General features: G+C 37.2%; 1 protein-coding gene across 5 annotated transcripts in view; it reads left to right on the forward strand.

Annotated features, from left to right (window-relative positions):
* Positions 1–11,022, forward strand: part of trak2 (trafficking protein, kinesin binding 2) — a 30,976-nt gene extending 19,954 nt beyond the window's left edge. For all 5 annotated transcript variants that reach the window (XM_048200285.1, XM_048200286.1, XM_048200288.1 and 2 more), the window contains 10 exons: positions 25–103; positions 2,400–2,530; positions 3,935–4,009; positions 5,015–5,152; positions 6,185–6,264; positions 6,367–6,546; positions 6,623–6,921; positions 7,154–7,633; positions 7,716–7,815; positions 8,160–11,022. In XM_048200285.1, coding sequence (XP_048056242.1) covers positions 25–103; positions 2,400–2,530; positions 3,935–4,009; positions 5,015–5,152; positions 6,185–6,264; positions 6,367–6,546; positions 6,623–6,921; positions 7,154–7,633; positions 7,716–7,815; positions 8,160–8,931 — 2,334 coding nt within the window. In that variant the 3' untranslated portion in view covers positions 8,932–11,022. The remainder of the gene's footprint in view (positions 1–24; positions 104–2,399; positions 2,531–3,934; positions 4,010–5,014; positions 5,153–6,184; positions 6,265–6,366; positions 6,547–6,622; positions 6,922–7,153; positions 7,634–7,715; positions 7,816–8,159) is intronic.
* Positions 11,023–12,105: the final 1,083 nt, after the last annotated feature.

Consider the following 12,105-nt stretch of genomic DNA (forward strand, 5'->3'; position numbering starts at 1 on the left):
AGCGTGACGTTCGATGTTTTACAGGCCTGTCACCTGAAGAAAGAGACCGTCACTTATGAGGAGAAAGAACAGCAGCTGGTGAACGACTGCGTTAAAGAGCTACGTGAGTATTTTCAAGCTCCAAATCGAGTTAAATCAGACTGTATACATGGTCTACATCAGAAACCAAATTAAACCTCATTAATGGACTCCACATTTGTCTGCCATCTTGGATGAAAATTTTTTTGTGATGCATTCTGGAATTCCATGAAATGGAAATGCTGTTGATTTTGGCCTATGTGCAATTTTGCAACCTGTGTTTTTAAATGGCCTCTGCACTCAAAGAACGCCTATGATGCATGAAAATGGTTGTCTAGGCGAGCAGCTCTCTAGGGTTTGGAACTATGGAAGTTTGTTTCTGCCATGAAACAAATTTTTTTTTAAAAATTGCGACTTTTTAACTCACAATTCTGACTTTATTCTCAGAATTGCGAGATATAAAGTCAAAATTGTGAGTTATAAAGTCAGAATTACATAATATAAAGAATTGCGCGATATAAAGTCAGAATTGACTTTATATCCCAGAAAAAAAGCAATTTTTTCTCAGAATTGCGAGTTTATATCTCACAATTCTGACTTTATAACTCACAATTGCATGTTATAAAGTCAGAATTGTTAGATATGAACTCAATTCTGAGGAAAAAAGTCAGAATTGCAAGTTTATAAATGCGACGTTATAAACTCGCAATTCTGACTTTATAACTCAAAATTATGAGTACCTTTTTTTTATTTTATTTTTATTTAGTGGTGGAAACAAGCTTCCATATGGAACAGAGCCTCAGTAAAAAAAGCATGCAACCAAATAATCCTCAGATTGTTTGCTCATAATCAGACTGAAATTCACGTAAACACCGCAATCGAGCTGAAAGAGCTTGAACGGATTGTGAGAGTGAGGTGGACCTGAAATAATTCAATCAACTTGAAAAAATTAAGCATGTAAACGTTTAAATCAGACTATTTTCTCAATCAGATTCAAAAATATCGTGTGCGCGGTGATGTGATGCGTATTTTTACATACGTTTTGCATCTTACAAACTGGTCAGTGGATGAAACTAAATTTTTAGTAAATATTTGCTAAAAAAAAAGTTCTTCAGACATACAGTACAGTTCAAAAGTTTGGAACCACTAAGATTTTTAATGTTTTTAAAAGAAGTTTCGTCTGCTCACCAAGGCTACATTTATTTAATTAAAAATACAGTAAAAACAGTAATATTGTGAAATATTATTACAATTTAAAATAACTGTTTTCTATTTGAATATATTTCACAAATTAATTTATTCCTGTGGTGCAAAGCTGAATTTTCAGCATCGTTACTCCAGTCTTCAGTGTCACATGATCCTTCAGAAATCATTCTAATATGCTGATCTGCTGCTCAAGAAACATTTAATGTGTACAATTGTACAAAATATTTGTGTACAATATTTTTTTTCAGGATTATTTGATGAATAGAAAGTTCAAAAGAACAGTGTTTATCTGAAATCTAATCTTTTGTAACATTATAAATGTCTTTACTGCCACTTTTGATTGATTTAATGCATCCTTGCTGAATAAAAGTATTCATTTCTTTAATTTCTTTTCAAAAAAATAAAAATAAAAATTCTTACTGACCCCAAACGTTTGAACGGTAGTGTATAATGCTACAGAAGCTTTGTATTTCAGATAAATGCTGTTCTTTTGAACTTTCTATTCATCAAGGAATCCTGAAAAAAAAAGTACACAACTGTTTTCAACATTGAAAATAATCATAAATGTTTATTGAGCAGCAAATCGGCATATTAGAATGATTTCTGAAGGATCATGTGACAGTGAAGACTGGAGTAACGATGCTGAAAATTCAGCTTTGCATCACAGGAATAAATTACTTTGTCAAATATATTTAAATAGTACACAGTTATTTTAAATTGTAATAATATTTCACAATATTACTGTTTTTTACTGTATTTTTAATTAAATAAATGTAGCCTTGGTGAGCAGACGAAACTTCTTTTAAAAACATTAAAAATCTTAGTGGTTCCAAACTTTTGAACTGTACTGTATATATCAGTTTTTTAATATACATATCATTAAGGCAAAACATAAAATTATGCTTATGGTTGCTCCGCTGACATTATTGCAGTAGCATTCTTTGTTTTTGAGACTCTCCATTACACGTGCTGTGGTTTTGTTCGGAATATATGTAATGCATATATAAACGATTATGTGAATCATATTGCAACGTTTAGGGTTCATATAAAGAACTTTCAGAATATGAAATCAGATTAGATTCATTCGGATTGACAAAAATTAGTGCATGTAAACACACTACTGAATGTGATGTTGGATTATTTTGAGTTGTTTATTAAGTATGTTCGTTTAACAGGCGAGTCAAACAGTCAGATGGTGTCACTAACGAACGAACTCTCCCAGAAGAACGAGGATTTAATGAGACATCAGGAGGAGATCGCCCAACTCCTCTCACAGATTGTAGAGCTCCAGCACAGAATCAAAGAGGTAAGGATACATGCCACATCTTCTTTTGCCTTATAGGCTGCATTTATACTACTTTTCAAAAGTCATCAAAATTGTATTTTTTTTAAAGGTGCCCTCGAATGAAAAATTTAATTTATCTTTGCATAGTCAAATAACAAGAGTTCAGTACATGGAAATGACATACAGTGAGTCTCAAACTCCATTGTTTCCTCCTTCTTATATAAATCTCATTTGTTTAAAAGACCTCCGAAGAACAGGCGAATCTCAACATAACACCGACTGTTACGTAACAGTCGGGGTGTACGCCCCCAATATTTGCATATGCCAGCCCATGGTCCCAACATTATGAAAGGCATTAGACAAGGGCAGCCAGTATTAACATCTGGATCTGTGCACAGCTGAATCATCAGATTAGGTAAGCAAGCAAGAACAATAGTGAAAATGGCAGATGGAGCAATAATAACTGACATGATCCATGATATCATGATATTTTTAGTGATATCTGTAAATTGTCTTTCTAAATGTTTCGTTAGCATGTTGCTAATGTACTGTTAAATGTGGTTAAAGTTACCATCGTTTCTTACTGTATTCACGGAGACAAGAGCTGTCGCTATTTTCATTTTTAAACACTTGCAGTCTGTATAGTTCATAAACACATCTTCATTCTTTATAAATCTCTCCAACAGTGTAGCATTAGCCGTTAGCCACGGAGCACAGCCTCAAATTCATTCAGAATCAAATGTAAACAATATAACAGTATACAATACTCACATAATCCGACGCATGCATGGCGAACACTTTGTTAAGATCCATTTGAGGGTTATATTAGCTGTGTAAACTTTGTTTATGCACTGTTCAAGGCAAGCGCGAGCTCTGTGGGCGTGGAGCACGAAAATTAAAGGGCCAGTAGCCCTGAATCGGCTCATTTATAATGATGCCCCAAAATAGGCAGTTAAAAAAATGAATTAAAAAAAATCTATGGGGTATTTTGAGCTGAAACGTCACAGACACATTCAGGGGACACCTTAGACTTATATTACATCTTTTTAAAAAAAAAGTTCTAGGGCACCTTTAAAGAATGCGTTTATTCAGCAAGGGTGCTTTAAATTGATCAAACTTGACAACTACATTTATAATGTTAAAAAGATTTGAACTTTCTATTCATCAAACAGTGTTGAAAAAATGTATCACTGGTTGAACAAAAATATGAAGCAGCACAACAGTTTTCAACATTGATAATAAGAGCAGCAAATCAGCATAATAGAATATTAGTTGTTGTTTTTTTTTTTTTACTGTATTTTTTGATCAAATAAATGCAGCCTTGGTGAGCAGAAGAGACTTTCAAAAACATTTTCAAAAAAATCTTATCGACCCCACACCTTTGAACGATAGTGTATGTTGATGTATAATTCTTTGTTTTCTCAGTTGGCGCTAGAGAAAGAAGAACTGAGAATTCACCTTCAGGCCTCAAAGGAAGCACAACGGCAACTCACGGCTGAGGTAAATCTACACACGCATAATGTATGCACTGCATGTGTGATGTAATGAACCTTAAGCTCAAATGGCTCTGCATCTGCAAATCTGGATCAAGACTGATCATTCTGTTTGAAAAAACCCTGTTTTACTCAAATACAAGGTTAAGGGCCTTATTTGGATTAATCCGCTTGATTTAAGGGCTTAAAACATTTTAAATATCAGTTTTACAACAAAGCAGCTTAGTCACTGTGACTTAGAAAAGGCCATAAACTCATTCATTCATGTGGTGTGTCTGTCTTATCATTGCACTTCTGCTGAACTTATGAAATGTGACCGTAGAGGCTGCAGTGGTATAATGCGTCACAGGACAGTGTTAGTTAATACACCATGCTGTTTTTTTTATTTTTTATTTTTTTATTATGGCAATAATGTCTTTTAATCTCTTTGTATATCAGCATATTGAACTCTCTCTGCTGTAAACCTGTCACAATAACATATTTTGGGGTGATAAATTATCCCAGAAATTGCCATCAACGATATTACTTTCATTTTAAGACCATTTAATGTCACTGATATAATGACAGTATAAGAGCATAATAATGCAAGGACATCAAAGAGCAATTTTAATACTTTTTTGATAATGTAAAAAAATAAATAAATAAATCTAGGAAACCGCATGAGTTCCAGTAATGATCGATCATGAAAACGATGATCCTGTGACTTAAAACAAAAGAAATATATATTTTTCTTTTCTTTTTTTTTTTCTTGTTCTGTTTTTGATTGTTATAGTGTTGGGACAGTATGCAGTCAAGACTGGCTAAAACGTTGGTGACATTCATTCTTATGCAAACAAACAAACACGTAAACACAATGGGCAATGTCGAGGTCCTCAAAAATGATCAATGTCATGTCCATATATCGTACAATATAGGAATTATCATGACAGGCCTGCTCTGCTGTATTATTATGAGGCATACCTCAGCTGCCTGTGGGATATAAACATCTGTGTTGTGTGTATGTGTGTGCTAGCTTAAGGAGCTGTCAGACAGAAATGCAGAGTGTGTGGGAATGTTACATGAGTCTCAGGAGGAGATTAAGGAGCTGCGCAGTAAGAACACGCCATCTGCAGGCCTGCGCAGACACCTGCCTTATGGACTCTATCCCATGGTGAGAAACACAGATCTCTTGCTCCACACCTCTATCACTCACACACATTTGTTCGTTTACATTATATTTTTTTCCAATCACATCTGTTCTTCAAAGAAATGTATTCAGTAACCTGCACTTGCTATGCATTATAATAACCATTGCAATCTGTTATATATTTTTTATTTGGTTGTTTTGTTTTATTTAATTAATTTTTTTGTTTGTTTTTTATTTTGTTGTTTTTTATTTAATTTTATTTAGTTTTGTTTTTGTAATTGCTTTTTTTATTTTGTTTCATTTTGTTTTTGTTTTTGTCTTTCATTGTATTTCATTTTTAGTTTTTGTTTTTTATTTTATTTCTCATTTAATTTTTTGTTTTATTTTGTTTTGTTTGTTTATATTTCATTGTATTTCATTTATTTTTTTTATTTTTTGTTATTGACTCTGTCTCTTTGCTTTGGGTTAAAGGGTTAGCTCACCCAAAAATGAAAATTCTGTCATCATTTACTCACCCTCATGTTGTTCCAAACCCGTAAGACTTTCGTTCATCTTCGGAACACTTTTTTTTTGATGAAGTCTGAGGGTTTCTGTCCATAGACTGCCTTCACAACTGGAAACAGATCAGAAAACTAATCCATATGAATCATATTTTCTGAAGAGGCTTGATTGCTTTATATGATGAACAAATTTAATTTAGGCTTTTATTGATATAAAACATTGATCAGCGAACATAAACAAAAGCTCATCCGAACCTGATTGACGCACGAGAACAAACCTCTTGCGGAAGCTTAAACGTGCTTCTTGTGTGTTACGCAGTACGTTTGAGCTTCCACAAAAGGTTTGTTTTCGTGCTAATTCCGGTTCAGGTTAGCATTTGGAGGGAGAGAAATCTCACAGATTTCATCAAAAATATCTTCATTTGTGTTCAGAAGTTGAAGGAAAGACTTACGGGTTTGGAACGACATGAGTAATTAATGACAGAATTTTCAGTTTTGAGTGAACTATCCCTTTAATAGGTATATAATCCTTGCTTCTTTTTTTTTTGTCTGTCAGGATTCTTTGGCAGCTGAGATTGAAGGTACTATGAGGAGAGAGTTGAGTGTAGAAGAAGAAATCACCTTTCAGGACCAGAGGTGACACTCACCATTCTCCCTTACACACACAGTCATGTTTCCATAGCCATTTGGTCCTTCAGCAGTACTGACCTTTGACCCCGTCTGCTTTTGTTTTTGAAGGTCGACCCATAAGCGTGTGTTCCAGACGGTACGGTCTGTTAATCAGGCCGTGATGAGAGCGGCTGCCGCAGTGCCTCCTATCCCTGGCTCCGCCCGCAGCGGCGTGGTCATGACACCAGTGCCCTATCTATCACACACACCCAACACAGAGGAAGGAGCCATAGATGTGGACGTCACCAAGTGAGTGTGACTGGAGAATATATTTATACCCACAATGCTTTTGTGTGTTTCTGACACACGTCTGTGTGCACTGCAGAGAGAACTCCCATCTAGGTCAGCCCGGCTCTCCTGGAGGAAACGACCTTACATCAGCTCTAAATCGCCTCTCCCTGCGGAGGCAGAATTTCCTGTGTGAGCGACAGTTCTTCCAGGCAGAGAGAGACAGGAAGCTGCAGGAGTTGGCAGCTGCGGAGTCTGACGGGGGCGGGAGCGGCTGCAGTTCACCAATGGGAAGCACCGTCTCTTCTTTCACCAACCTATCAGAATTCTCCATATCCTCCAGCTGTTTCAAGACATTTCTCCCTGAAAAACTGCAGATTGTTAAACCAATGGAAGGTGAGTAAAGGATAGTGTCTCAGAAAAACAGCCAGGTTTTTCTGAAATTGTAACTTTCGGCATGTACTTCTTTAGTTCACCCAAAAATGAAAATTCTGTCATTAATTAGTCACCCTCATGTCATTCCAAACCTGCAAGGTCTTCATCTTCGGAACACAAATTAAGATATTTTTGATTAAATCTGAGGGTTTCTGACCCACTATTTTTTGAATGTTTGTTCCTTGATCTACAGGTTCTCTGACTCTTCATCATTGGCAGCAGCTTGCTAAACCCCACCTGGCCACTATTCTAGACCCCCATCCAGGTGTAGTTACCAAAGGCTTCCGCCCTCTCCCTCAGGACAATGTTTATCACCTGAATGACCTTGAAGAAGATGAAGACCAGGAGAAACTATCATGGGAACATAAGAGAAAAGAGGAGGAGCCACAGGCCAGAAAAACAAAAGAGGAAGATGAGGAGGAGGACGGAATCACATTTCACGTGCGGTCATCGTCCACTCCGGAAGAGAAGATGGAGAGGAGGCGTGTCCAAAGCCCAACTAATGTCCCGCCCCTTCCTGCATCCCTCAGGAATTCCCCTGTACCCATAGCAATGGCTGTCTCCATAGCAACAGCAGTTAACCTGACTGCTGCTCCTGCAGTTAGTTCTGGAATCTCAGGATCAGCAGTTCCCCAGTTTGACCTGAATGTCTGCTCTATAGCGCCCTCTACAGGTAAATGGCTGTCACTGCAACCACCATTTGTTCAGTTCCTAAATAATAATGCATGTTTGTTGATCAATTTTTGTTTGTTTAGCTGTAAATCCTGGGAAATATCAGAGCTCCACTTTTTCCACGTACACCTTCACTACTTGCCGGATCCTGCATCCTAGTGACAGCACACAGGTCACACCCAGGTAAGATGACTTTTTTTTTTTTATTTATTTATTTTTTTTTTTTATATAAATTAGAAGTCACTTCTGCTCACCAAGGCTACATTTATTTGATTAAAAATGCAGTAAAAACAGTAATATTGTGAAATTTTTCACAATTTAAAATAACTGTTTTCTATTTTAAAAAAATGTAGTAAAAAGAAATTTATTCCCGTGATCAAAGCTGAATTTTCAGCATCATTACTCCAGTCTTCAGTGTCGCATGATCCTTGAGAAATCATTCTAATATGCTCATTTGCTGCTCAAGAAACATTTATCATCATTATCAATGTGATTTTGTTTCCTGTGTTTTTGTTTCTATTCATCAGCTCTGCCTGTAGTCCTTCTGTCAGCGTCAACACCCCGAGTTCTCTCCGGACCGGTCCCAGTACTCCAGTCACACCCTGCAGGTTGAGTCTGGGTGATTCTTTCCCGGTTCGCCGCCCTGCAGCACCCCCTGGTGGTCTCGCCAAGCTCCTGCTGGAGAAAGGCATCTCTGCTCAGGGTCCCGCTGCTGTGGCGGCACCTAAAAAGCCTCTTTCTCTACGGCTTCTTCCCAGCACTCCTCCAAACTCCCCCTCCCATTCCCCATGCCCCTCCCCTGTGCCCTTCGACTCCCGATCCACCTCTTCGGACAACTTCCTGGCATCCCGTCCCGCTGAGCTCTTCCTGCAAGACGTCTATGGGCTGAAACTCGGTCGTGCCTCCCGACCCGATCTCCTCAGCCCTGAATCCCCTCATGGGCAGTCAACCAAACCAGACTGCCACGGCGTCAAGCTCGTGGAGCATCTTCGCAAGCTAGGCTTGGATAAAAAAGTGCTCCAAGGGCCGGATGCCGATGGTGCCCATCCACAGGAATCTGCCACCTTCCTAGCAACAGGAGGCGGCAGCTTATTGGACGGGCTCAGGCGAAATCAAAGTCTGCCTGTTATGGTTGGCCGCCGTAGTGCATCCGTCTCCAGTCCGTCCTTTCCTGTCCCGCCCCCTCACCCTACTTCCTTGGCCCTTCCCACTCCACCATGGGGAAACCTAAACGAACCGCGGCGCACACGTAGACACGCCTCCCTTTCTCAGGCCCCACCCCACCTGCATAATTCATAAGGATGTGGGTGTGGTCTCAGACCAATAGGAGAGTTGATGCCATCAAAACCATCTATTCCCCTTCCTGCCACCCGTAAACAGTCAAAAAGAAGCTGAAAGACATTTAAGGTTGTTTTTAAAGCACAAAATAATGAAGGGAAAGTGTCTTGTAGCCATGTTTATGTTAAAATGAAGATTTTAAAGGCCTTATCATAGCACTCAAGAGGAAATACAGACTTCTAATACTATTTTTTTTTTCCCCTGAATTTCCTCTTTTTTTCCCTTTTATTGTTCATCTTTGCCCTTTTATCCTTATTTACTCTCATTAACATTTCATTGCACTTATTTTCTGTTCATTAACTCATGAGGCTGTGGAGTTGTGAGGTGGCGGATAGAGCAGGAAGAAATATGTACGTGTAGAAGGATGTTGAATGTTGAATGGAAGGAAGGAAGTTTAAAGGAATGCTATAAAGTACTGGGAATATGAAGGTTTCTGTAGGTTTATTTATAATTTTCTGTCACTTTGATTCATCCTAGTGAATCATATAAAAGAGATTGAGGTGATGAACACAAACAAGAATGGAATTATGGAAGTGAAATTAATGGTTGCATCTCCACAGCCTCATTTTAGGAGTTTGTCTCGATTCATTCAGCAGTTCCTGAGAGTTTCTGGCCAGTCAGTCCTGCGTTACAGATAGCTGAAGCCTCTTAGACATTTAGTAGAACATCTACCTGCCTGTATTTTTGCATCATTACAGGTGTAGGTGAAAGGTCTAACCAAGATTTTGCTTCCCTCAGCATTATAGTGTATATGGACATAAGCTTCTCTTATTACTTTGCACTGAATTAATTGGTTATTGGGGAAGTTTGTCACAAAAGAGCACATCTGGATTGCTCAGGACATATTTGAGTTTTGTACAGGCATTTGTTCTGCCCTGCTCTGCTAATCCTATTCTAAACTGTGTATTATTTAAAATAATATTCAGGGACTGTGTATTTAAGCGAAAGGAGTTATCTGTTCATATGTACACTTGGAAAGCATCACTGCAGATTATACTCTGTAGTGAGTTAATTTTGGCTTAAGATGAAAATGCGACCTCTACATGAATTATTCTTGGACTAGTATAAATTTTGGTTTTGCGTTTACATCCCTTAAATATAAATCATGCAAATTTTATTTTTAGTGAATACAGAAACCTTTCTAAAGTAGCCCTAGAGATGTCTACCACATGGTCTTGACACTTTGCCCATGACCTTTGACTCCTGAATGAATTCCAATTGTGCTTCCTTGTCATCCTCACTTCTTTTCTCATTATGCACTTTTCATTTTAACATATTAGAATTGTGTTTTTAGTAAATAGGCATTACATGCGTTATCTAACAATAAGGTAAAACTATAGTATGTTAGTATATTTATCCTGAGAGATGGCTAATATGATTTACTAACCATTCAGTTAGGAATGAGGTTAATATATTTCATATTTTTGGTGGAGTTTGAGAAGGGACTCAAGATTCAAAGGCCTTTTTGGGTTTAAACCAAAATTATTTGTCTTTTTTTTGCCTGAATTGTCATTTTTATAAGCTAAAACTGGTGTTTTTGTGTTTGTGGTAAACTGACTGTTTGTGCTTTGTAGTAAACACAATGACAGCACAGGGAAAACCATCAGTTTGCTAAAGAAACTCTTACAGGTGAGACATTTTTCAGCCATGCCAGTGAACAATAACTAAATGTGATTCAAACTAAACTTAGGTTTCGGATCACATACAACTTCTTCAGACTAATACCAGCATGCTTGCTGCATATATACATCACTAGCTTTATCTCTAATCCGAGCTGAAGTGTATGGTACTAAACGCATGATTTGATTTAAGTATCAAAAGTGTCCTTATTTACATCCTGCTGTTGACGTCAAGCTCTCTGCTGCCATTCAGGTCAAAGGTTAATGCTTGAAGATGTTGTGACATCAAGCACCAAGTGATTTCTTTTGTGCTGTTGACCTAGTAACCACAGCCTTGGTGTGTTTTCCTATGCGTTTTCCTATGTGCTGTCAGAACCCTGTATCAGCATCATTATGTTGGGTTTTTTTTTTATAATAAAACAGGCAAAATCAACATTGGTGTCCCTGATATTTCATCCTAAGGAGTTTGATAACTGTACACAGAAGCTAAAAATCTGCTTTTTATTAATGTACATTTTATGTTTACAACATTTTAAGTACATAGTAGTGACCATATGATTCATTTCCCTTGTTAAATTCTGCATAAATTACATTAGATTGAATTCATGTGTATATTAATAATTTATATTGGTAATTATTTGCCATAAACATACAAACTGTTTTGTACCATTTTTGCATTTTGACAATCAAGCAAAGTTACAGCCTAATTCTAATTAGAATAATGCAAAAAAAATCTTATTACTGTGATGTGAATTAAATATTTTTATTATTGCAGATTTAAAAGTGATGTGTCGAAATCCTCTTGGGCAGCGTGCCAACATATGGCATGGTTGTGCTTCAGGCACCTTTCCCGATCCCATCCCCACCTCTCTCTCTCTCTCTCTCAATTTTAATTTCAATTTCACATGAGCTTTATTAGCATGACTGTGAATCACAGTGTTGCCAAAGCATTAACATATTATACATAAATAATAAAATAAACAAACAAACAAACAAAACATATATGTATACATCATGTTACATGCAGCAATGCAAACAAATCCATCTTAGTAAATTAATAAATAAAGCAGGTCTCTAGAGAGTTATCCATCTCTAATTTTGTGAATGGCTAACACATATTTTGCAGCTAGTGTAGCTGTGTTATCATCTTCACCAAGCATGAAGGGCATTTTCTCAGTATCACTTAGTTCAATGAATGATGGAAATAGTGTTCCAAGTATGGAGAGAAATGTTTCTCTTGCATTGTGATATTTAGGACAGATGAGTAGAAAGTGTTTCTCATCCTCTATTTGCTGTAGATCACAGTGTCTACAGATCCTCTGTTCTCTCGCTGTCCATGTTTGTCTATGTCTTCCTCTCTCTATTTCTAGATCATGGTCACTTAATCTGTATTTGGAGAGGATTTGTCTTTCTTTAAATTGTTTGATTAATAAATAATTTGCCAATTTAGTGGTTCTATTTAGGGTCGAGTAACATTGGAGTTTATTTTGGATCTCAAAATGTGCTTTTAGTGATT

Source organism: Megalobrama amblycephala, linkage group LG8 (assembly GCF_018812025.1).
Source record: "Megalobrama amblycephala isolate DHTTF-2021 linkage group LG8, ASM1881202v1, whole genome shotgun sequence".
NCBI classification, from domain to species: Eukaryota; Metazoa; Chordata; class Actinopteri; order Cypriniformes; family Xenocyprididae; genus Megalobrama; species Megalobrama amblycephala.